The 24,577-nt window shown below is 44.3% G+C and overlaps 1 protein-coding gene across 2 annotated transcripts in view; it reads left to right on the forward strand.

The window, feature by feature from the left end:
• Positions 1 to 24,577, forward strand: part of VPS53 (VPS53 subunit of GARP complex) — a 122,096-nt gene that overhangs the window by 73,080 nt on the left and 24,439 nt on the right. For both annotated transcript variants that reach the window (XM_065896732.1, XM_065896733.1), the window contains 4 exons: positions 9,291 to 9,533; positions 12,468 to 12,615; positions 15,967 to 16,049; positions 17,020 to 17,098. In XM_065896732.1, the coding sequence (XP_065752804.1) occupies positions 9,291 to 9,533; positions 12,468 to 12,615; positions 15,967 to 16,049; positions 17,020 to 17,098 (553 nt within the window). The remainder of the gene's footprint in view (positions 1 to 9,290; positions 9,534 to 12,467; positions 12,616 to 15,966; positions 16,050 to 17,019; positions 17,099 to 24,577) is intronic.

The following is a 24,577-nucleotide window of genomic DNA, read 5'->3' on the forward strand; positions in this document are numbered from 1 at the left end:
GTGAGGCTTTACAATGTCAGGCGCTGGAAAGTGGAGAAAGAAAGCCTCATCTCTAATGTATATGTTTTCAAGTATAATTTGTTTTAACTTTTCACTGTGAAATCATTTAGACTTACCAAAAGGTTTTAAAAAGCTCTCATATACCCTTCGCCCAGAGAAATGTTAACAGTTTACATAACCGCAGTTATCCAAACAGGAAGGTACCCTTCTCCCACGAACGTCCTTTCTCTGGTCCAAGATTCAATCATGCGTTTAGTTGTCAGGTCTCGTTAGGCTGCGTTGAGCTGGAATAATTCCTCAGTCTTTTCTTTGTCGTTCATGACCTTGACACTTTTAAAGAGTGTTTGACCAGCTATTTTGTCCAAAGCCCTCAGTTTCTGTTCGTGATGTTTCCTCTTGATTAAATCAAGGTTATGCACTTTGGGCAAGAATACCACAGAGGTGACATTGTGTCCTTCTCAGAGCCCAGTGCGTGATGTCAGGAGGCATCTCACCTGGATTTGTCCTGTTATTGCTGAGGTTGACCTTGACCACTTGCTAAAGTGATGTCTGCCAGCTTTCTCCCTGTGAAGCCACTATTTTTTGCTCTGTAATTCATAAGTATCTTGGTGGGGGGGGATACTTGGGGACTATGTAAATATCCCATGTCTCATCATACTTTGCCCGCTCATTTTTCACATCCCTTGACGATTCCTGCCTGAAACAATGATTACTGTAGTGTTTGCCAAACGTTGATCATCTGTTTCTGTCATTTCTTCTGTATTTACTCATTAGGGTTCTACTATAAGGAAGAGCTTCCTCTTCTCCCCAACTTGTTGATTTGTTTGTTTTTTCCTATTTGGGCTGATGTGTTATATTTTCTTTGATGAATTATCATCCATTTAACATATGTGCTTTTTACAGAGGGGCTCCAGAAAATGTTTACAAAGCAGCCCACTGCAGCCAGGTTCCCTCACAGCCAGAAGAGTATGGTCATGTTCCAGTATCCATTGTTCATGCAAAGGACAGAGATCCCTCTTCATCCCTGAATCTCTGTCCACAGCCAGAGCAACTGTGGAAGGCCCTTCCATGCCGGAAGGCACATTTTGGAAAGGCCCGGTTTCTGGAACAGGCCGAACTGACCAGAGACAGGCTGGTCCAGGCTCTGAGGAAAGGCCCGTAGCCTAATGAACACACGCTTGGGAGGACCAGACAGTGGGTCACACACACAGGGAGGACAGCAGCTGTGAGAAAGTTCTTGAGGGGAGTTCTCGGGGAAAGCATTTAGGTGCTGAAGTCCAGTCCTTTTTTTTTTTTTTTCCTAATGCTTCTTTCAGTTTAGCACATTCTTGCTTCCAAGTATGTTTCAAGGGTAAACCATCAGCTTAAGAGAACATTTCAAATGGCTATTTGTGTCTTAAATGGAACATTATTGTTATTCAACTATTTGATTTTATATCAATAGATTGCTTCTATTCTTTTATTCCCTGATGACAAAATGCTTCATATGAAAACCCCAGAAAATTATCTTTGTAAAAGCGCTTCTACGTTAACGAAAACAACCTCCTCACCACCCCCCACCTCACACAGAAGAAGTTGCCTTGACATTTTTTGCCTTGTAAAGGCCCGGTTTTCCTCCTGCTCTCTGTCTATTGGGCTTGTGTCTGCAGGCGTGCAGAAGGGCGGTAGTTACTATTGCCGTTTAGTCCTTTGAAAACACCCTCTCTTCTGCATTCACAAAGTTTTCTCTCAGGATATTAATAAGACACCCTTACGGGGCCGGAAAAGGAGCAGCTCTTTGCCTGTTAGATGAACAGGTCTTGGAGCAGCCCACCCGTATGACTATTTTGGGACAAAGCCCTCTCTTCTCTTATCAATCCAAATTCTTATTTTTTAAAAGGCTTAAAAGCTATTGGGTCCAGGGTTTAAAGTGCACATCTGAGATAACCATGTACTTTCTCAAAACTTATCTGGTCCAAAGAGTCAGTTTCCTGAATTATCTGGTGTAATTCTGGGATCTACTCTTTTCGCATGGCCTTGATTTGTATAAAGCACACTCATTGTTCGTGAGACTTTGGGCAAAGAGCCAGCCCTCCCTTCCTTAGGGACTCTCCATTTCTGTATGAAAAATGCAGTGCTGGCCCCTCATCCTGCCGTCTGGCCTCGCTGGGATGTTTCCACAGCACTAGTGCAGTAGCGGAAGCTTCTCGTAGGAGAACTGCGTAGGCTGTGCTGTTGTCGCTCCAGAATAAACAGCAAAAGCTTGAAGTAGAAAATAGAGTTCAAGAAATCCATTTCCTCGTCTGTTAAAGGAGAGCATCAGACAAAATAATGCCTAAAGCAGCAGGTTATTAACCTCTTTTGAGTCATAGATCCCTCTGAGAACCCGATGAAAACCACAGGTCCTCTTGCCAAAAAAACATCCACATAAACCCACACGCTATTTTGAGCACAATTTCAAGGGGTTCTACGAAGCTCGTCCTCCCTTAAGTCAGAGAATCCTAAGACTGGGGAAGGAGCTCTGGTCGGGACTGATTTGGGACAAATTACTCCTCTTGTTGTAGTTCTGACTCAAAAATCTGCAAGGGAGGAAAATCTGAGACCATTCACAAGTTCCCCGATGACTGAGACCCAACCCAGGGTAGTGGAAAGAGCATAGGCCTGGGTGCCAGACAGACCTGGACTTGAGTCCGCGCTCTGCACTCACCAGCCTGGGGCCTTGAGCATGGCCCTAACCTCTCCGAGTTTATTTTGTGCTCTCTACGGTCAAGTGAATAATGCCCCCCTCACAGGATTAGTGGTGAGGAATAAATGACATGACACGTTGTCACTCGGCACAAGTAAACAGCACTCGGGAACTGTGCCTGCCCTGCCCTTCCGGTCATCTTGTTCTGGACTGTCAGGTGGTTGGGTGGCTTGCTTCGTGCCGCCAGCTCTCTGTGGGCTTGGCATGGGGTCCACTCTTCCGTCTCCCCAGCCTCCCACCTGCCCAGGGAGAGTCCTGGCAGCACCCGCCCCAGCCCAAAGCCCAGCCTTGGTAGGAGGACTGCGGTGCCAGTGCCCAGGGAGGAGGAGTGGGGATGTCCCTCGGCCACCTCTTAGCTGGCTGGGCTGAGCTGTCCTCCTGCGCTTTGAGCCGTTTTCTCGGTTTTTGTCTATGTCCAAGGAAGAAGATAGTAGTGTCTCTTCTACTCTTGGGGATGTAGGCGTTTTCTTTGGCTGACTTGCAGGAGAGATTTCTCTCCATAGGCACTTTCTTCACTCCATTCAGTGACATTCTCAGTCCAAGAAATTATTAGGGACTCCATTTCTGCCCATTCTCCTGAGTTCCCTGTCATAGCTTTCGTTGAAATAGAACCCGCCACCTCTTCTAGCTGGGTGAAGCCTAGAGTCTCTCTATAAACTAATGTTGCTTGTTGTTTGTTTTGAATTAATTTCAAACTTTCAGAAGAGTTCCAAGAATCGTACATAGAGCTCCTGTGTATCCTTCACCCAGGTTCCTCAGTTAACAGCTGTCTCTCCCGCCTCTGACACACACACTGACAGACACACACATTCTCACGGATATATGCACATACATGTTGTTTTTCCTGAGAGATTCAAATTCTCAAATTGCAGGCAAGATGCCCCATTACTCCTTAATATTTCAGTGTGTGTTTCCTGTAAATAAGGGCACAGTCTATGTAACCATAGTACAAACCATCAAAATCAGGAAGGTAACATTGATGCAGCACTCCCATTAAATCCATAGACCCCATTCCCTTTCCCCATTTGCCCCAATCCTGTTTTTTATAGATCTCAGATCCATTCCGGGATCACAGATTACATTTATTTGTCATGTCTCTTTGGTTCAATCCAGAAGAATAATCTATTCTTTCTTTATCTTTCATGACTTGGAAATTTTTTTAAATTAATTAATTATTTTATTTTATTTTTGGCTGCGTTGGGTCTTCGTTGCTGTGCGCAGGCTTTCTCTAGTTGCAGCGAGCGGGGGCTACTCTTCATTGCCCCGCGCGGGCTTCTCCTTGGCGGAGCACGGGCTCTAGGCACGCAGGCTCAGTAGTTGTGGCGCACAGGCTTAGTTGCTCCACAGCATGTGGGATCTTCCCGGACCAGGGCTCGAACCCATGTGCCCTGCATTGGGAGGTGGACTCTTAACCACTGCGCCACCCGGGAAGTCCCACGACTTGGAAATTTTTGACACGTGTAGGCCAGTTACTTTGTGGAATGTTCCTCAGTCTGGTTCTGACTGATGCTGGCTCATGATTTATGATTCATACAGAAGTGGTGCCATGTTCTTCTCAGTAACTCTTGTCAGGAGACACACGGTATCAATGTGTCCCACAACTTGTGCTGGTCAATTTTACTACTTGGTTTAGATGGTATTGGCCAGGTTTCTCTATTAATTAATAAGTAATTAATAAGTGTTGATTAACCTTGAAACCATGTAAATAGCCTTTTTCTCATCTTTCACTTACTTATTTTACCATCTGTTAATGACACTTGCCTGAATCACTTATTACTAAGATAGTTGCCAAATAATTATTTTTCTAATTCCATCATTTCTTCTGTTTTAAGAAACAGCCTTCTCTTTTCCCCATTTATTTGTATCAGCATGGACAGATTCCTATTTGTGGATATAGGAATTTGGATTCCTATTTTATTCAATGGGTTATAGCCATTACTATCTTTTTTTTTTAACTTTATGCTCGAATAAATTTAGACCTACAGAAAAACTTCAAAAATAGTGCAGATTTCCCATATTCCCTCTCCCAAGCTCCCTTAGTGTTCACATCTTACATAACTGTAGTACGGTTATTATCAAAATCAGCTAGTAACCACTGGTACAGTACTATTCACTAAACTCCAGGTCTATTTGGATGTTACCAGTTTTTCCACTAATGTCCTTTTTCTCTTCCAGGATCCATCATTTTTTGTTTTAATGCCCAAATTGTCCTGGTTTCGGCCCCTCCCAGCTAGTTTTCCATTCTTTTGCATGCCCCTAGCATGTTTTGAGTACTTTCTTTCTGGGCCAACAAAATATACCAGGCTTGTCTTGTACTTTCCTAACCCAGCCCTGGAGTCATCCATTTTTCCAGGATCCCTTGTTCCTTTGGTGGGAAATGATATTTAGAAACTAAGTCTGCGCACTATATGTGTTCATTGCTGCTGGGGTGTCATGCTTCTGGGTCCTCTGAGCTGAGAGACCCAAGAAATGCTATGTATGTGTATATCTACATATCTATCTACTTTTATACCTATTTATATATTAAATCCTGTGAGTCTATGCCAGTAACTCCAGTTCTAGCCTAACCTCAGGGTTTACTGGAGTGGCCCCTGTCCCATGTCTGTAACTACCTTCTGCGGCAGTGAGAAGCTTGCTTCCTAGGATCCTCCGTGTATTTACCTGCTCTGTTTACCTGTGTGGAACCCATCTCCCAGCTGTGCTCAAGCCAGAGCTTGGCTCCCTGCTGGCCACACCAGAGCCAATTCCTCTGCCCCAACCGCAGGGAAGGGGTAGGGGTGCATATTAGTCGGCGCATCCTTGGATGAACAAGTTCTCTAACTTTCTCTAACTTCTTAAGCCACTTTGCCCGTACTCACCTCCTTGCCCACTTTTTCTGACTACCATCTTCCTCCCCCAGAGCCATCACTCCTGTACTTTCCAGTTAGAATACTGTTGCTGTGAATGTCAGCTGCAGACCCACCAGAAGAAATTGCCTTGGTCATCCATACCTAAGCTTGGTGTGCAGTGTGGTTTTCCTTCTCGTCGTGTTTTAATCTTCCCCTCTGCTGCCACCGCTCTGCAGTAGTCTTTATTCCTAGGTCGTTTTACCTATCAGTGGAACTCCCAGCAGTATTTCACATGGCGCTCCCAGAATGCTTATACAGTTCTTGGGTTAAAAGCTCAGGCTACAGGGAAGAGGATAAGAGACACCATCTGCATCCATGACGTGTTTCCTTAAGCTGCAGAGGAAGTGAATCACACCAGTAATCGTAATACCATGTATCTGTAGAGCGCTTTAGAGTTTTGAAGTCAAAGCATCGGGTAGTGGTTAGAGCTTGGCTTTGGAGTCAGACAGGCCCCAGTTCGAATTCCAGCTCTGATAAATTCTGTGGCCTAGGGCAAGTTATCTTATTTTTCTCAGCCTCAGTTTCTTCATTTATAAAACAGGGATACTAATGCCTTCCGCTCAGGGCTGTTGTGAGGATTAAGTGAGATTGTATTTATAATGTAGCCAGTGCAGTGCCTAGTTTATAGGCATATAGCCTAGCGTGAGAGAGAGACCAAAAAAAGTGTTTGGAACGTAGCATGGAGGGGTAAAGGTATGAACAGGTTGCTGTGGGAATTCAGAGGTGTGTATGAACCTAACTGCAGGTCAGACTTTTCTCAGTCTGTGTCTTCTGCCTCAGCCAACTCCTCTCCTTCTTCCCATCCTCTCCCCCCACACCGTATTCTGTACTTACTTCTGACTCCAGGCCTTTATTCTCTTGCCTGAATCTGCTGTGGAATTTTCTCTCCAGTTTCCTCTGTTATTTCCTTTGTCTAAAACAAATTGGTCATATTGTCCGTACTGCAAAACTAGCATTTTGTTGCCATCTTGAGATCTAAATATCATAATCATGAAGGTCCTATCTCCCCCAATAGGTCACAGACTCTAATGGACAGATGCTGTGTCTTTACCCCCCGCAGCACTGTGATCAAGACTTGACCCTTTTTAATCTTTTACTTGATTGTAATTGCTTTAGGGTATAAAAGGCGCATCCCTGTGATTCCATTCAACAGGTCAGCATGCCCCGTGTTCCTTTCTCCAGTAGTCCTTCCTATAAGATCCTGCCGAAACTCAGGGTAGTGTTTGGTGCCTGGAAGAAATGGTAACCTTTGCTTTTTGTGTTGTTGGTCTCATTTAAATCTTATACTTGCGGCCTCGGGGGAGCAGAAGTAGCATAGACATTATCCCTGCTCTCAAGAATCTCACGATAACATACGTGACACAGAGAAGAGGATTCTACCACTATAAAGCAAACAGCTTTCACCTTCTCTGCCAACTTCAGCTCATAAGAAGTGACTGGCTACAGTGCTGTCTCAGGAAGGCTTCTGAAATTACCCTGGAGATCAGTGAGAAAGACATAGCCATTCCTGATGAGCGTGGCCTACCACGGGCCCAGGATGGGAGAAGGTCAGCATGTTTCCTGAATAGCTGACACCCTCACACTGTATAATGAAGTGTTAAAAAAAAAAATAGTCGTCAGTGTGTTACAGATGACAGAAGTTGCAATTGAGATAGAGGACGGGTGTGAGTAGGAGTTACCTAGGTGCCTCCTGAGCTGAGCTGGGAGGGTGAGTGGACAGGTGGCGACGGGAGAGTCACCAGGGGACGCATCTGGGCAGAGGCACAGAGTCAGGGATAGAGATGGAGCAGAGCGGCAGCTGAGGGGAGCCTGGCTGGAGCATGGGGTCGCTGTGGAGGAGACGTGGGAAATTAAATGGAAAGGTGAGACAAGAGGAGGGTGTGAGGAAGGAGGGTGGACACGCTGGAGCTTTCCAAGGTCAACTAACTAGCTCCTTCTCTGCTTGCTAACCGTCACCGCCATCACAGTGGACTGTCCTAGGCCTTAAGTTCTTTGAGGGCACAGTGGCTATATCTGGATGTAATAAACTTTCAATAAGAAAAGCTCTTGAGTAAAATGTCAATTTTCTCCTGTTCCTACTCATTAATACTGCATGTGGTTCTTGTCTTTTTCTTCTTGACTGTTATATAAATACAAAAAAACAAAACAAAAAACACAGCTGGATTCCTGTAGCCTTAGACAGCAACTAAATAGATGCAAAACGTTAAGAGGGGTGGGAACACCCTCCTCTCCCCCATTTTTCATAGAGCACAACTGTGCAGGGACCAATTAATATAGCCCTGCTGGATGTGAACAGTGATGACTCAGTGTGACTGAGGCAAATTCAGTGACGTTTGAATGGGAAATGGGAGAAAGTTGCAACCATCATCACCACCGTGACCTGGGGCAAGCCTGGAGCGGCTCAGTATTTTCTCTCCTCCCAAGATTTCTTACACCTTTGATTTTGGAAGTTGTTCAGAAGAAACTGCATTAAAGGAGAAAGAAAGCATTAGACTGTTCCTTTACAGTTTCTCTTTGTTTAGTTGTCTGTGTGCTGTGTACCTTTAGGTTAATGATATCTAAATATTTGCTGACATCATAACCTTTTTGTGTTTGAGGAGGTAGTAGGGTAGAGTGGGTAAAAGCATGAGGTTTAGAGCCAGGCTGCTTGGGTTTTAATCCTGGCTCCTCCACTCTCTGGCCGTATGACTTTGGACAAGGTCCTTTAATTTTCTGCACCTCGCTTTTAGAAAAGGAGGATAGTTTTAGTCCCTACGTCATAAGGTTATTGTGAAGATTAAGTGAAGTTCACGTATAAAGACTCTTACAAAGAGCTGACATGGTGCCTGGTACACCATAAGTGTTCAGGAAATGAACACTGTCATTATTTAGGGTTTTCATTTGTGGAAAGGGGAGCTGGTACTGATAAGGTAGTAGGACCAGTACACACACTTAAGCGGTAGATTCTAGGCTCAGCTCTGCCACTAAATCGTGTGACAAACTTTCTGGGCCTTATTTTTTTCATCTCTTAGAGGGTCCAGTAACACCTTATCTTTCTCCCAGGGGTTTGGGGTCAAATGTGATCATGAAGTGCCTTGAAAAGTATAAAACAGCACACAAATGCCAAAGTTTATCACTGCTGTTGTTGTAGGAGTGGTGGTGGTAGTTAATGATGATATTGATAAAAATGGATCCAGGTTCTAAAAATGTTTTAAGTTAATTACTTTTTATTGAGGTACAGTTGATTTACAGTCTTGTATTAGTTCCCGGTATATAGCAAAGCGATTCAGTTATTTTTTTCAGATTATTTTCCATTATAGGTTATTACAAGATAGTGAACATTGTTCCCCATGTTACACAGTAAATCCTTGTTGATTATCTGTTTCATATATGGTAGTGTGTATCTGTTAATCCCATACTCCTAATTTATCCCGCCCCCCTTTTACCCCTTTGGTAACCATACATTTGTTTTCTATTTTTGCGAGTCTTTCTGTTTTGTAAATAGATTCATTTGTATTGTTTTCTAGATTCCACATATAAGTGATATCATCTAATATTTGTCTTTCTCTGTCCGACTTACTGAAACGGGTCCAATTTTAAATGTAAAAAGCATGAGGAGTGATCGCCTCGCGGCAGTCAAGCACGTTTGTTTTCTCTTTCTTGAAATAAAATAACGTTTCATGTTTTCTTCCTCCCAGAAACCTTGGGGAGCTGATAGATCGGTTTGTGGCCGATTTCAAAGCCCAGGGGCCACCTAAGCCCAACACGGACGAGGGGGGCGCCGTGCTCCCCAGCTGCGCCGACCTCTTTGTCTACTACAAGAAGTGCATGGTGCAGTGCTCGCAGCTCAGTACCGGGGAGCCGATGATCGCCCTGACCACTATTTTCCAGAAGTACCTCCGAGAGTACGCCTGGAAAATCCTCTCTGGCAACCTGCCCAAGTGAGTCCTGTTCTTCCTGGTCTGACCGGAGAAGTGAGATTCTGAATATACCTAAGTATGGAAATCTTTAAGGAAATCCACCCTGAAGCTGTTCGCTAAACTGCCAAGAGTATCAGGGGGGAAAACGCCCTTATGGAGTTCCCAAGGGTCTGAGACTGTTTCCTCTCAAATGGGATTCCACAGCTGATCAGGACCGCCAGAGGAAATCAGTACTGCCGCGCTGGCCACTAGCATAGGTCAGATCCTGCCACGGTGGACTCAGGGGAGTCAGTCCCATTATAGATGTGCTTCGTTTACATGGATTCAGTGATAGGTACTTGGCAAAAGAAGTGGGGTGGTGGTAGCAATGACTTTTGAACAGCAAGGGCAGTTTCATTCAGGCCAAAGTCTCTCTTATGGTGTGTGTATCTTGCTCTCCTGGGTTGAGTCTAATGTTTAAAGATGTGGTAGGATTTGGCGAAAGGTGGTTGCATAGCATAGCTCCTAATTATAGCGACTTCACTCTGTTATTCTGGGGCATTGAAATATTGTTATATAGCTTATTACTTGAAATAAATGGATTGTTTGACTAGAGTTTTAGAGATATTTTGGTTATATAGCAATTTCTATTGTAATAGAATATGATCTGAAGCAATGCTTCAGAATCCAGTAATTATAAATCACTCCCATAGCTAAATTCAACAGTTTGGAATTTAGTTTCTGTCACTGTCACTAAAATGTGTCATATATAGGAGTTTTACATAATTGGGAGGAAAGAAAAATAAAATCCCTTCGCTCTACAAGAGATTTGAAGTAACAGACATGTTTTACACATGAGAATTTCTTTGAATATGATAAACATTATTTTTAAATTTTCGATAACTTTTATCCTGATTTTCAAAATACTGCAAGTTTGTTATAGTTTGTAAAACACAGAAAAGCACAAAGATGAAGATAAAAATCACCACCCAGTGAAAACAGGTTTAACTTTTCAGTATACATTTTTCTGTTCTTTCTTTATATGTGTAATGTGTGTGACTGAATGCTTCTGTTTATTTGTTTAACAGGACTGGACTATAGTGCTTATAGTTTTATACCCTGCTTTGTCATGATGTGAACATTTTGCCATGTGTATTAGTCAGTGTCACAGCAGGAAACAAATGGTACTCAGCTGGGATATTATTACTAAAGCCACTGTTCACAGAAATGGGGGCAGGTGAAAGGAACCAAGGGAGGATTCTGAAGCATCCAAACTCTAGGGGGTAATTGTTACTACTTTAAAACTCACGTGACAGCTAGGGCTGTGGATAAAGGGCCGCCTAACAGAAACTGTAGTCATAGGGGCCACAGTCACTGCCAGGACCACACTGAAGCAGAGGGAGCAGGAAGGCTAGTTGTTACTCCGACTTCTCTCTCCTCAACCTCTCTGACTTCCTACAGCCTCTGCTGATGGCTGAAACCAACAGGAGCCCGGGGGCTGGGGAGCCTGGGTGAAAAGTCTGCAGAGGTCAGTCTCCCAAGCGGTGAAAAGGGAAGAGAAGAGCAGAGAACAGTCAGCACAGTAAAAATATTCAAGACACTTTTTTTTTTCCAGATTTTTTCTTTTTATGTATGTATGGCTGCATTGGGTCTTTGTTGCTGTGTGCGGGCTTTTCTCTAGTTGCGGCAAGCGGGGGCTGCTCTTCATCGTGGTGCGTGGGCTTCTCATTGCGGTGGCTTCTCTTGTTGCGAAGCACGGGCTCTAGGTGCATGGGCTTCAGTAATTGTGGCTTACCGGCTCTAGAGCACAGGCTCAGTAGTTGTGGCGCACGAGCTTAGTTGCTCCGCGGCATGTGGGGTCTTCCCGGATCAGGGCTCGAACCTGTGTATCCTGCATTGGCAGGCGGGTTCTTAACCACTGTGCCACCAGGGAAGTCCCATCAAGACACTTTTAATGATGCTATGATGTTCCCACATACCGAAGGCCCTCAGCTAACTTCTGAGATTTCTTATTGATCATTCTCTTAATTGACCATTTATGTTGGGTTCAGTATTTTGGTATTTTAAATAACATTCAGAAGAGCATCCTTGAACAGAAGTAGAACTAGTGGGTCAAAGAGTCTGAACGTTTTTTTAAGCTCCTGAAAAATAACTCCCAAAAAGTTGTACAATTTAAAGCTCCTAACCCGTAGTGGAAGAGACAGCCAGTGTCCTCACACCCTTATAAGTACTAGAAATTAAGATGTTTTCAAATCTTTGATTACCTAAGACTGGGAAGTTTAGGGGTGTGTGTGTGTGTGTGTGTGTGTGTGTGTGTGTGTGTGCGTGTGTGTGTGTTAAAGGAAAAATTTCTCTTATTTTTAAGGTAAATATCATTGATTTCTGTCTTCTTAAAAAATAGACTCTCACAGTTGAAATTTTATTTATAACTGCAGGAAGTTATTTTAAAAACTGCTTTTTTATTTTTTGTGATCACATGATTAGATCAGTAGGAAGAGATGACGTGCTTTTTTGTTTCTTGAGGCAGTCAGGCCTTTGGCCGGGAACCATGTCTTAACATTCACTTCTGAACCCCTCCACAAGCACGAAGACAAGCTCCCATGCAGAATTTTCTTAACTGAGAGAAACAGTTGGGGAACCAGCTTTTGCACCACACGTGACTCTGAATGAGCTGTACAGATCAGGAAATGCCACGCTAAGCAGAGAGGCCTCTCAACAGAGCAGAGTCATTGTAGTTAACATGACCGATGGCTGGCTCACTGTTGGGATCGTCTCTTCCTATTTCTGATGGTCAGAGAATTTAAACAAATGACAGTCAAGGTCAGGTCACTCGGAAAGGGCCTCATTGTGTGTGGATTTGTTTGGGCCACGTCCAGCCTCTCCTTCCCCTGTTTCTTTGTCTTACAACGTGCAGTTTCCGGGTCAGGAAGCAAACGAGGAGTCCTGACCTGACTGGTCCCTATGCCTTTTCCTCAGAACCACAAGCAGCGGCGGTGGGTTGACCATCAGCAGCCTCCTCAAGGAAAAGGAGGGCTCGGAAGTGGCCAAGTTCACCCTGGAGGAGCTCTGCCTCCTATGCAGCATCCTGAGCACTGCGGAGTACTGCTTGGCCACCACCCAGCAGGTGAGCCGCCCGGGCTGCCCTTGCGCCACCTCCTCCTTTTCCTGAGCCGCCTGGGCCACTTAGCTCAGGGGGTAAGAGCATGGGCCCCAACGAGGCCACACACACCCTTGGGCAGAACAGCTGGTCTCCCACAGGGAAAAACTCGAGGTCCAGCCAGGGGACGGCCCAGGCAGCCCCCTTGCAGAAGGACCTTGTTAAAAGGAGACTGGGCAAGAAAGTATGACTGGTCTCCTCCCCAGAGCTGTGTAAGCTACTCAAAGAGCATGACGTGCCCTCTTGAAAATAGGTCAGTAGCCCTGTCTCCCACGTGCTAAAAGCAGTTACAGTCGTAGTGGTGGTAGGCCCCAGCCTTAGTGGTCACTAGTCACAACCAGTGATTCCATTCTCAGGAGTGTTACCAGGCTCATTGAAAATCCTTTGGGCTTTTATGTGTCTCCTGAAATGTATGGAGCATATTCTCAATCTGCAGAAACAAATAACCATTGTCTGGATGCTGACGTTCAGGAACTGGGAAGCAGGAAAGGGTAATGTCTCTGCTGGAGCTCCCATTAGCAGAAGGAAGACCAGAAGAATTTTCCATTCAGCCTTAGATGTGGGATTAGAAGTTCCTTTCCACATTTCCACCCTGCCAACCCTTCCCTTTGGACTTCTGTGAGAGAATACATTTCCATTTTAAGCCACCAAGTTTGTAGTAATTTGCTATGGCAGCGTTAGGAAACTAATTATAGGAGTCAGCCTGAATGAACTCTACTGGTCAAAGATGAGACATACAAGTATCAGTGAGAATATTAGCTACAGTCGATTGTAAACATCAAATATGTTTAAATCCATTTGGTTATAATGATTTTTAAAATTCACTTATCACCTTGGAAGATACTAAGAAACCACTGGTATGAATTGAATACTGGTAAATAAAGGAAAAGTTCTTATCCTGCCTTTCCTATCTGACTTGTACCTCAGGATAACCAAATCACAGACAATGGGAAGTATATCTTTATAGCAGATTTTCAGTTCATAAATGAAGAAGCAAAGATATTGAATTCAAATATCATTCTTTTATACCTCTTAATGGAATAATGGATCTGGGCATTGACCATCAATGGCTGCTGACATTACAAAAAGAGAGACAACCAAACATCATGTTATCTCCTGATGGAAGTACACAGCACTATCATGAAGGAGTTTTCTTTTTTTTTTACTCTCTTTCTTTCTTTTTCTTTTTCTTTTTTTTTTTGTTGGTGCTGTGTGACTTGTGGGATCTTCATTCCCCGACCGTGGATTGAACCCCGGCCACGGCAGTGAAAGCACCGAGTCCTAACCACTGGACCGCCAGGGAATTCCCATGAAGGAGTTTCCTTTAAAAAAAGAAAAATCTGAATCTGATCAAGCTTTTACATCAAACTACAATTTACAGGAAATACAAGGGATAGAGGAGCATGCTAATTAGTACCTTTTGAATACAATCAATGAGATCAAACTTGAGAAGATCAACGGGGCAAACAACCCAGTTTCCTTAAGAAAAAATCACAGGGGTTTGGGGGGGATTGCAAAAAGAAATGGAGGGAGAAACCAAAGAGACTTGAGAATCCAAGCAATGAAGAATTGAAAAATAATACTTAGAAAACAATGCCAATAATGTGTCAATATCGGTTCATTAATTGTAACACTTTTACGCTTAACACCTGCATGGGGTGTGCCATTCTCTCCTTCAGGAGATCTTTATGAAGCACTGATTATGTACCAGGCATTGTATTTGGTATTAATTCACAGAGGTGAACAGAGTAGACTAATTTCTTACTGTCATGGGACTTAGAACTAATAAAGGAGCCAGATAATAAATAAGTAAGGCAAGATGTAACCTCAATTTTGTTCTAAGTGCTAGGAAGGAAACATGTTGCAGTGCTAGTTAGGGAGTTGCCTACTGAGGTAGAGTAGTCAAGGAGGGCCTCCTGGAGGAGGTGATATTGAAGCAGAGACCTGAGGAGTAGGAAGGAGACTGCCAAGTGAGGAGCTTGGAAGGGATGGGCAGTGGGGGGGAGGGGTGGCAAAGCAAAGGAGCTGGCTAGGACGGGGGAGCATAGAGTGCTTCTGAGAGAGGAAGTAGGACGTGTGAAGGCCCTGAGGGGGAAAAGACCCGGTGTCTTCCGGAACCTTAAGAGGTCGGTATAACTGAAGCCAGGCGGACAAGGGGGAAAGCAAGATGCGGGCCCTGAAGCTAGACAGGACCCAAATCATAGTTAGAAGTTTGGATTTTATTTTCAGTGTTAACAAGGAAAGGCCGCTAGAGAGTTGAAGCCTTGAGAGCCTGCGCCATAATTTTTCTCCTCAATCCCTTATAAACGTGTAGATTGTTTCCAGTTTTTCACTAATATAAACGACAGCAGAATGTGAGCTTTATGAGAAGAGGATCTTATCTGTTTTTTTCACCAGCTAACTCCCTTATGCTATTACAGAGCCTGGCACTCTATTTAGAATAGACTTTCAGTAAATATTGGTTTAATTCATGAATGCAGCAAAGAACACGTGCGCATCTCCATACCTTGTTCTCATTACTCGTTGAAATATCTTTCTAGATGCGAAATCGCCGGCCGAAAGATTGTGTATATTTAAATGTTTGCCTTTTAAATAAGTTGCCTTCCCAAAAGCTTACATTAATTTACCCATTCCTAGGAGTCACTTTTAAATCTAAGACAAAACATTCTTTATTCTTAGAGTTTCTGTAATAAATAGGTTTGGGGATGCTAGGTGAAGCAATTCCCGGGATGTTTTGAGGTATTTACAATTCCCGGTCAGTTGTATTTTTCTTGGAGGCTGCTGGAACGTGGCCAGCGTTTCTCCCCACTTGGCTGTAGGGTGAGGCAGGCAGAGACTGTTTCTTTTGTTTATTTTGGTATCCCTCAACACCTTAACGCGGTGGGTGGCCCAGCCCAGCGCTCAGGGAATACTTTACCTGATTTTATTGCGACCCACCACTGGAGGCTTCCAGTGTTGGTGGGTGAGCCAGCAGTTCACGAGGCAGGGAGTATCCTAAAAACGGGGATCTGTTTAAATTGTCAGTGTGTCATGAGAACCAAGTACAGTGCAGGGCCAAAGGGCACAGGCTCTGGAGGAAGTTTGATTCCCAGCCCTACCACTCACTGTCCTGGGTAGGGCATGCCTCCATCTTCTCATATATCAAAGGAGGATCATAATAGAATCTTCCTTATGGGGCAGTGAGAATTAAATGAGTGCATACACGAAAAGTGCCTGGAATTGTACCGGAATCCTCAGACTCAGTAAGTGTTAAGTATTGTTACGTTGCTCCTTCCGATACGCATTAAGTATGTCGTTCTCTCTGTTACTCTCTAACAGCTGGAAGAGAAACTCAAGGAGAAGGTCGACATAAGTCTGACTGAACGAATCAATCTGACTGGAGAAATGGACACATTCAGCACGTATGTACTCGCGCGCCTGCTCGAGGCCCGCCTTTCCCCCTGCACGGAGCAGCGTGTCTCAGGCCGTCAGCGTAGGTTACTACAGAACCTGAGAAGTTTCCAGGGCCTTCTGTTGGATCAGCATTATTTTCTCCACCAGCCACCAAGGAGCCTTAGAAGTTGGTGCAGCTGCCCCCCATCCCGCCTCCTCAAATACAATCATTTTTAGCTTATGGGGGCTTTATTGTTGCACTATCTAGAATAACAAGAGAAAAGAAATCCCCCCTTGGCCATCCCTGCAGGAAGGTCAGGTCCAGGGCCTCCTATCTGACCCACTAAATCTACAGAGGGCCAGCCCCACCTCCAGTGTTTCAAGGGTATAAAGGGTGAGCAGCCTGATTTTAGCCACTGGGGGGCGGGGGAGGGCAAGTGTATTTGGGGTGGAAGAGTGTCTGTCCAAGGAGTTCAGCCTGTAAAGCCTTCTTGAAACAGTTATTGCCCTGGTGCTACCTGGCAGGATTTTGTCCTGGTCGTTAAATGAGATTTGGGAAAGGCAAGCTTCTGCTTTCACATCAGCCACTTACTGAGGAAAAGTCCAAATTCTCTTCTTAGGTCATTTTCTCTCAACTTCCCCCCCACCCCCACAAGATCTGATTTAAACATTTTGGGTAAACGGGTCCTTTTGGAGGAGGTAGCAAAGAGGAATTCTGGGTGTAACAACTGGGGAGACGAGCCATGGAATCCGGTGTCCTGACTGAGTAGGAGCACATCTGAGCGAGACCAGGACACACAGCAAAAAGGAGGGCGGAGCCAAAACACTCCTCCTTGTCATTCATTCCTTTCCGAAATGAAACTCAAGTTTTTCTGAGGAAATGGTGCATCTGAGTTTTACACAGGTGCCTAAAACATTTGGAAGGAGCTGTGTCGGTCAGTCATTCGTTCCCAGTTCACTTTTGTAAGCTGTGCCCACAGTCGTGTGTTTGATCTGCAGTGTCATCTCCAGCAGCATTCAGCTGTTGGTTCAGGATCTCGATGCTGCCTGTGACCCCGCCCTGACAGCCATGAGCAAGGTAAGCTTTTAGGAAGTGCTTCCTCCTGAACGTCCAAGAGTGAGCCCAGGTGGTTTCTCCCTGCCCTGCCTGTGGCTCCTGCAGGCTCTTCAGTGCTTAAAGCACCAGTTGGGAGGAGAACGGAGCCCTCCAGGAGTTTGCTAAAGCACTCAATTGATCTTGCACCTGAAGTCAATTGCCTGTCCTTTGAGAATGAGACGGGGAGCAGGTGTGTTTCCTAAGTTTGAGGGAGAGGTTGCTTTTTTTTTTTTTTCAAATCGTTTTTATTTATTTATTTATTTTTGGCTGCGTTGGGCCTTCGTTGCTGTGCGCGGGCTTTCTCTAGTTGCGGCGAACGGGGGCTACTCTTCGTTGCAGTGCACAGGCTTCTCATTGCAGTGGCTTCTCTTGTCGCGGAGCACGGGCTCTAGGCGCACGGGCTTCAGTAGTTGTGGCATTCGGGCTCAGTAGTTGTGGCTCAGGGGCTCAGTAGCTGTGGCTCACGGGCTCTAGATCACAGGCTCAGTAGTTGTAGCTCACAGGCTTAGTTGTTCCGCAGCATGTGGGATCTTCCTGGACCAGGGCTCGAACCTGTGTTCCCTGCATTGGCAGGCGGATTCTTAACCACTGCTCCACCAGGGAAGTCCGTGAGGTTGCCTTTGATCAGCATCTGACACGTGCCGAAAACCCTTCGTGTGGCGGCAGTCACTTCAGACTCATTTTCGTTCCTGCCCACTGAGAAGTTTTTCCGACTCTCTCTGCGCTCTCGTGCAGGTGCAGGATCATTTGATCAGGTTGTGGACCCTGGTTTTCTAATATCGTGGTGGCCCATCAGTCAGCCCTCAGTCCGCAGGCCCCTCCTTTGGCGCTTATCACGTGCAGCTTCATGTTGCTCTTTGGCTTTTACGTGCCTGTGTCTTTTCTTCCTAAAAGAAAATCAATTCCTTAAGTTCATGGACCACATAGAATAGAGAAGACTCATACTTGTTGATTAATTAAGTTGCAAATAGGCAATTCTTCATTGATTCTAAACCAAATAACACGAAGCTGCCCACTCTTTGAACCTTCTAGAGCAGGGGTCTGCAGACTACAGCCAGTGAGCCAAATCTGGTCCGCTGCCAGATAAAGTTTTATTGGAACACAGCCACACTCATTCATTTATATATTATCTATGGCTGCTTTTGTGCTACAACGGCAGAATCAAGTAGTTGCAACTGAGACTAGATGACTCGCAAAGCCTAAGATATAAACAGTCTGGCCCTTTACAGAAAAAGTTTGCCAATGCCTATTCTAGAATCGTAGACTCTCGGAACATTCTTACAAATTCTAGAGAAAGAACTCCTCTGGGGCATACTGACCAGTAGCAGAGTAGAACACTGGCTTCGGAATCAGACAGACTTAACTCTCCTCATTTTTCCTTTGGGCGTGTTAAGCAAGTAACAGCCTCTCTGGGCCCAAGTTACCTCATCAGGATGTGAACTGCCAGGATCTGCCTTCTGGGGAGAGTGACTGGTCTGGTGCCAATAAACGTTGGTCCTCTTTCCCTCTTGTCAGGAGTGGCCGTGTCACAAGGTTGTGTAAACACACATTTGCTGTGAATTTGGTTTTGCAGTAGATTGTAAATATTTAACAAAAATAGGGCTAAGACCAAAACTTAAGCTTTGGACTTTTATGGCGCTCAGTGGGGAGTCCTGAGTAGCTGATGTCACAGAGTTTCCATTCAAAAGGCCCTTCCTTTCACCAATCAGATATGGATGTGTATTTCCGGCATCCAAGTGTTTACAAGCAGAATACTCCAAGCAGGCAAAGGGAGACTCACTCATTTTCTGAAAGGAACGTGACTCTGAAGATTGGTTTTGTAGGTTCTGATTATCCCCTCGCTGCTGGGGAACACTGCCTACATCCTGAACATGATCTGTTCCGGCTGCCATCTCTCCTGCACTGCCACACACTTTCAATTGGAATGCAGCTGGTGAAAGAATTTTTACATTTACCAAAGGAAGAGTGGATTTTTTTTTTTCAGTAAAATAACAGTTGTAGGGGGTTTAACACTCCAGGTGTTGCTTATATGAACTGTCAGTTCATTAGGTGGATTTCCCTCAAACTGCCCCCACCACCCATCTCTCCACCAGACCCACACCAGCAAACACTAACAGAGACCATACCTCCAGAATCTTTTGTTTACATCATAGGAAAACCACAGATGTGGGAAGGCAGCAGCTGGGAGGCCGTTACTCTTTGTCTGAGTCTTCCGGAGTTCTAGCAAAATGAAATCCATGTGATGAAAATGACCAGATATAAACAAGCCAAGTGGTCACAAACCGATTAGACAAATACCCTCTGTTACTGTGCCTGCCTTCTGTTCTGTGTAGTTTCTTCTAGGATTTTTTTAAACTTTTGTTTTGTGATAACGCTTATTCCTGTCTGTGATTCCATCGTTTTTGCTGCTAGTTGAACAGTTCATTTCAGACTCTACCCAGCACGGTGCTGGGAGTCCCAGGGCTGGGAAAGATGTGGACCTTATTCCAAGGTGCTTAGGTTCCAGAAAGTGTGGGGTAAGAGATGTGTGAGATGAGGGGGGTTAAGGTATGAGGAAATGAGTACCAGAAGTACAGAATACACCCTTCTCAAAGGAGGAGAGTTCAGGACTTCCCTGGCAGTCCGGTGGTTAGGACTCCGAGCTTCCACTGCAGGGTTCGATCCCTGGTTGGGCAACTAAGATCCCACATGTTGCGCTCGCACGCCCGTGCAGCGTGGCCGAAACAAAGCAAAACAAACAGACGAAAAAAGAGGAGAGTTCACATCCAGGTGGGGAAGCAAAGAAAGCCTTCTTAAGGAAGTAGCATTTGAAACAGACCACCAAGGATGGCAAAGTTTTGAACAGATTTGTGATTAGGAGGGCATTCCGAGCTGAGTGACAACATGAACGCAGGTTTATAAAGTTAGGAAAGCTCAGAACTTTGTCAGCATTGCCAGTCTCCTTACACATCTTTGGAATTCCACAGAGCACTCTGGGTGTGCTTGTACCTACATAGTCAAGGCTGGAAACAGGGCTGCCCTTGAGGAGCTTATATTCTGGTGAGGCAAAAACTTAGAATAATTGATGCTGTAAATAACTGTATTTTATAAAGGGTGAGAAAATGAGCATTGGGCTCGCCAAAGTGGAGCGGTGTCGTCAGATGATTCTGAGTTGAGGGAAGGAGGCTTCTTTGGCAAGATGGATTGAGCCAAGAAACTGAGTTACGTCATCCTCCTGCGAGGAGACCTCCTTCTCATTGAAGGCACCCCATGATCTCCTTGGTTAGCATACTGGGCTTTTATGATTTGTCCCTTCACTACCTTGTTGGTTCTGCCACTCCTGTGTGTATAACTATACTCCAGCCTCCGAGCCACTTTTCTTTCTCTGAATGCATTACTTTTTTTGTGGCTTCCACACCTTTTCTCATTCTGTTCTTTCTGCCTAGAATTCTCTTTCCACCCTTGTCTGCCCAATTAGCTCACCCTTTAAAATCCAGTTCAAATGTCTGCCTACTTTTAGAAAATTGAGGTATAATTCACATACAATAAAATTCATCCTTTTAAAATGTATAATTCGGTGGAACCACTACCACCGTCTAATTCCAGCACATCTTCATCACACGAAAAAGAAACCCCATACTCGTTAGCAGTCACTCCCCATTTCCCTGGCAGTCACTAATCTACTTTCTGTCTCTAGGGATTTGCCTATTATGGACATTTCACATAAATAGAATCAAACAGTATGTGGCCTTTTGTGACTGGATTTCTTCACTTAGCCTAATGTTTTCAATGTTCATCTATGGGGTAGCATGTATCAGTACTTCACTCCTTTCTATGGCTGAATAATACTCCCTTGTATATGGTTAAACCACGTTTGGTTTATTCACTGATCAGTCAGTGGACACTTTTTAACTCTTACGAGTAATGCTATGAATATTCATGTACGTGTTTCTGTGTGAATATGTTTTCAATTCTCTTGTATACATACCTAGGAGCAGAACTGCTGGGTCATCTGGTAGCTCTACGTGTAACGTTTGAGGAGCTGCCAAACTGTTTTCCACAGCAGCTGCGCCCTTTTACATTCCCACCAGCAATGAGTGAAGGTTCTCATTTTTCTATATCAACACTCATCAACACTTTAAAAAAAAATTATAGCCATTCTAGTGGGTGTGAAGTGGTATCTCATTGTGGTTTCAACTTGTATTTGCATTTCCCTGATGACTAACACGTTGAGCAGCTTCTCATGTGCTTATTGGACATCTGTATATCTTCTTTGAAAAGATGTCAGTTCAACTCCTCTGCCCATTTTAAAATTGGATTGTCTTTCTATTGTTGAGTTGTGGAAGTTCTTTTTATAGTCTGGATACTAGACTCCTTGTCAGGTACATGAGTTGCAGATATTTTCTCCTTTTCCACGTGTTGTCTTTTTACTTTCTTGGTCATGTGCATTGAAGCACTAAAGTTCTAAATTTTGATGAAGTCCAATTTTTGTATTTTTTCTTTTGGTGCTTGTGCTTTTGGTGTTACACCTATGATACCATTACCTAATCCAAAATTATGAAGATTTACACCTATATTTTCTTCTAAGTATTTTATAGTTTTAGCTCTTACATTTAGGCCTTCAATCCATTTTGAGTTAATTTTTGTATATGGTGTGAAGTAAGGATTCAGTTTCATTCCTTTGCGTGTAGATGTCCAACTGTCCCGGTACCCTTTGTTGAAAAGACTATTTATTCTTTACCCATTGGGTGGTCTTGAGACTCTTGTCAAAAATCAGTTGACCATAAGTACATGGGTTTATTTCTGGACTCTCAGTTCTATTCCATTGATCTATATGTCTTTCCTCATGCCAGTACCACACTTATTATAGATTTGTAGTAAGCTTTAAAATCAGGAAGTATGCGTCTTCCAATTTTGTTCTTTTTCAAGATTGTTTTGGCTATTTTGAGTCTTTTCCAATGTCACCATTTTTTGTCTCATCCAGAGTGTTTTCCTCCCTCAAGACACCACGGCACCTATACTAACTCTCTACTTTGTTGTACAATTATTTTTATATCTGTGTCCCACCCCCGTTAAGCTTTGAACAATTCACGGGCTGTGTCTTACTGATTTTTTGATCTCCACAGCACAGCACAGTTCTTGTTTAACTGTAGTACTCCGTGAGTGGTTTTGAAAGTAAAAAAGACAGGAGGAACAAAAGTTTGTAGACACCCATTTGACCAAAGAATGGTGACAAAGTAAGACATAGGTAGTAACTCTCCTGCACAGATTTAGCTGGGTAGAGCTGGTAGACATAGGTTAGGAAACTTGGGCATCTTTATTGGAAACGGCAGGATTGTAGACTCCCGGAAGCCGCCAGGCGCATCCAGGTGCTGTTGAGGATGATGTGATGCTCCTGGATGGTACTTAATAGCAGGGCTTCTTTCTTCAACAAGTAGCATCCTGGAGCTGATTGAAGAAAAGTCAGAAATAGGAAATGCCCACATCTAGCTATTAGCTTCCCAGCTGTGGGCAAGAGCCCTGCTGCTGGAAGAGGAGAGGAGAACACAGAGGGGCAAAGTTTGGTAGAAAATCCACAGGAATGTCTTTAAACAGGCCAGGCCCACATGGAGGAAGTGAAATATGAGGAGAGTTTAGTGGTTTCTCTGAAACTGTAACCTAGAGATTACAGTAGTGTTGATGATAAGTTACGTCAAAATTACCTTTCAGACCACTTTCCCCTCCCATATTGCATTATTCTCTTAGATGAGCTCTGTGAGATGATAGTAAGTTGTTATCTACGGAGCACCCAAAGGCATTATCTCGTTTAATTCTGACAAATATGTAAGGTACCTGTGTTAGTTCCTTCTCTCTTTCACAGATAAGGGAACCGAAACTCAGAGAAGTTAGGTTGCTTGCCAGATGTCTTAGATAACGTGTGACAGAGCCAGGGCTCAGGTCTCCCCTCTGTGCAGGATTGTACCACACCGCACTTACAGAGTAAGAGTTAGTGTTTTTGGCACACGTGGAAACTGAGGCAAAAATGAGCTTAAGTAACTTGTCTAAAAGTGGAGAAATGATGACAGTGTGTGCCCGGTACTGCTGGGTTCACACGAGTGTGCATTCACGCTCACTTTGACTATGAGCTCTTCAAGCACTTACAAGCATCCTGTTAGATATTGGTCTTCAGCATTTCTCAATCTGACACTGACTTTCCTACAGGGGAGAAATCGGGTTGAGCAGCCAACCCAAGTAGTGCAGTCTGCTCTGCACGTTTCTCCCTAAAACTAATGAATTGTCATTCAGGGCTGTGTGTTGCTTGGTTTTCCTTTTCATAAAAAAAACCATATAGGTTTATAACAGTGAAGCCAAAAATAAAACCAAGTCTCCTGATTCTTGAAAAGGAAGTTGTTTGGAGTGCTTTGGTGGAAATGTGAAGAGTTTTGTCTTTTAAATGTAAATTCTGTGAATTCTTAGGAATTAGTATGTCTGCTTATGGCCTTATGTAGGATTTTTTTTTTAACAAGTAGGATTTAAAAAAAAAAAACATCTGTGGCTTCCTTAAAAGGTCCTGTGGTCCTCTCCTCACTCTGTCCTTTTTCCTAGGGCTACTCACATCACTAGATTTAAAGAATCTAAGTCTCTGTCCAAAATCAAACAAACTTAGCTTTTTGCCCATTAATGGTAGTTTTAAGAAAAAAAAAAAAACCCAAATTAAATTTCCTTACAGTCTGGCATGTAATTTCTATTAGGTTTCAAGATCATGAACATGTACTAATTTAGGAGGCCGCCTTACTATCCCCCAAAGACATTTCAAAATAGCTAGAACAGTCCTCAAATCTGCTCTCATTTCCCTCTGTCATTAAAATGTAGATCTGTTTCAGGAGGCCCACAGAGCTCCATGGTTAAGAAATCCTCAATTTCATGTACCACCTATAATCAAAGCACATCTTTCTTTCTTCGTAAAAGAGATTTGTTTTCATTATGACCAAAACAAATTACCTTCGTTACAGAAAATTACAGATTTTTAAAAAGAAGAAAATTTGGGCTTCCTTGGTGGCGCAAGTGGTTGAGAGTCCGCCTGCCGATGCAGGGGACACGGGTTCGTGCCCCGGTCCGGGGAGATCCCACATGCCGCGGAGTGGCTGGGCCCGTGAGCCATGGCTGCTGAGCCTGCGCGTCCGGAGCCTGTGCTCCGCAATGGGAGAGGCCACAACAGTGAGAGGCCCGCGTACCGCAAAAAAAAAAAAAAAAAAAGAAGAAAGAAAGAAAGGTTATACGGGGACTTGCGTGCTGGCGCAGCGGTTAAGAATCCGTCTTCCAATGCAGGGGACACGGGTTCGAGCCCTGGTCTGGGAAGATCCCACCTGCCGCGGAGCAGCTAAGCCTGTGCACCACAACTACTGTGCCTGCGCTCTAGAGCCCGCGAGCCACAACTACTGAGCCCGCGTGCCACAACTGCTGAGCCCGTGTGCCACAACTACTGAAGCCCGTGTGCCTACA

The sequence above is a fragment of the Phocoena phocoena genome, chromosome 19, assembly GCF_963924675.1.
Source record: "Phocoena phocoena chromosome 19, mPhoPho1.1, whole genome shotgun sequence".
Classification (NCBI taxonomy): Eukaryota; Metazoa; Chordata; class Mammalia; order Artiodactyla; family Phocoenidae; genus Phocoena; species Phocoena phocoena.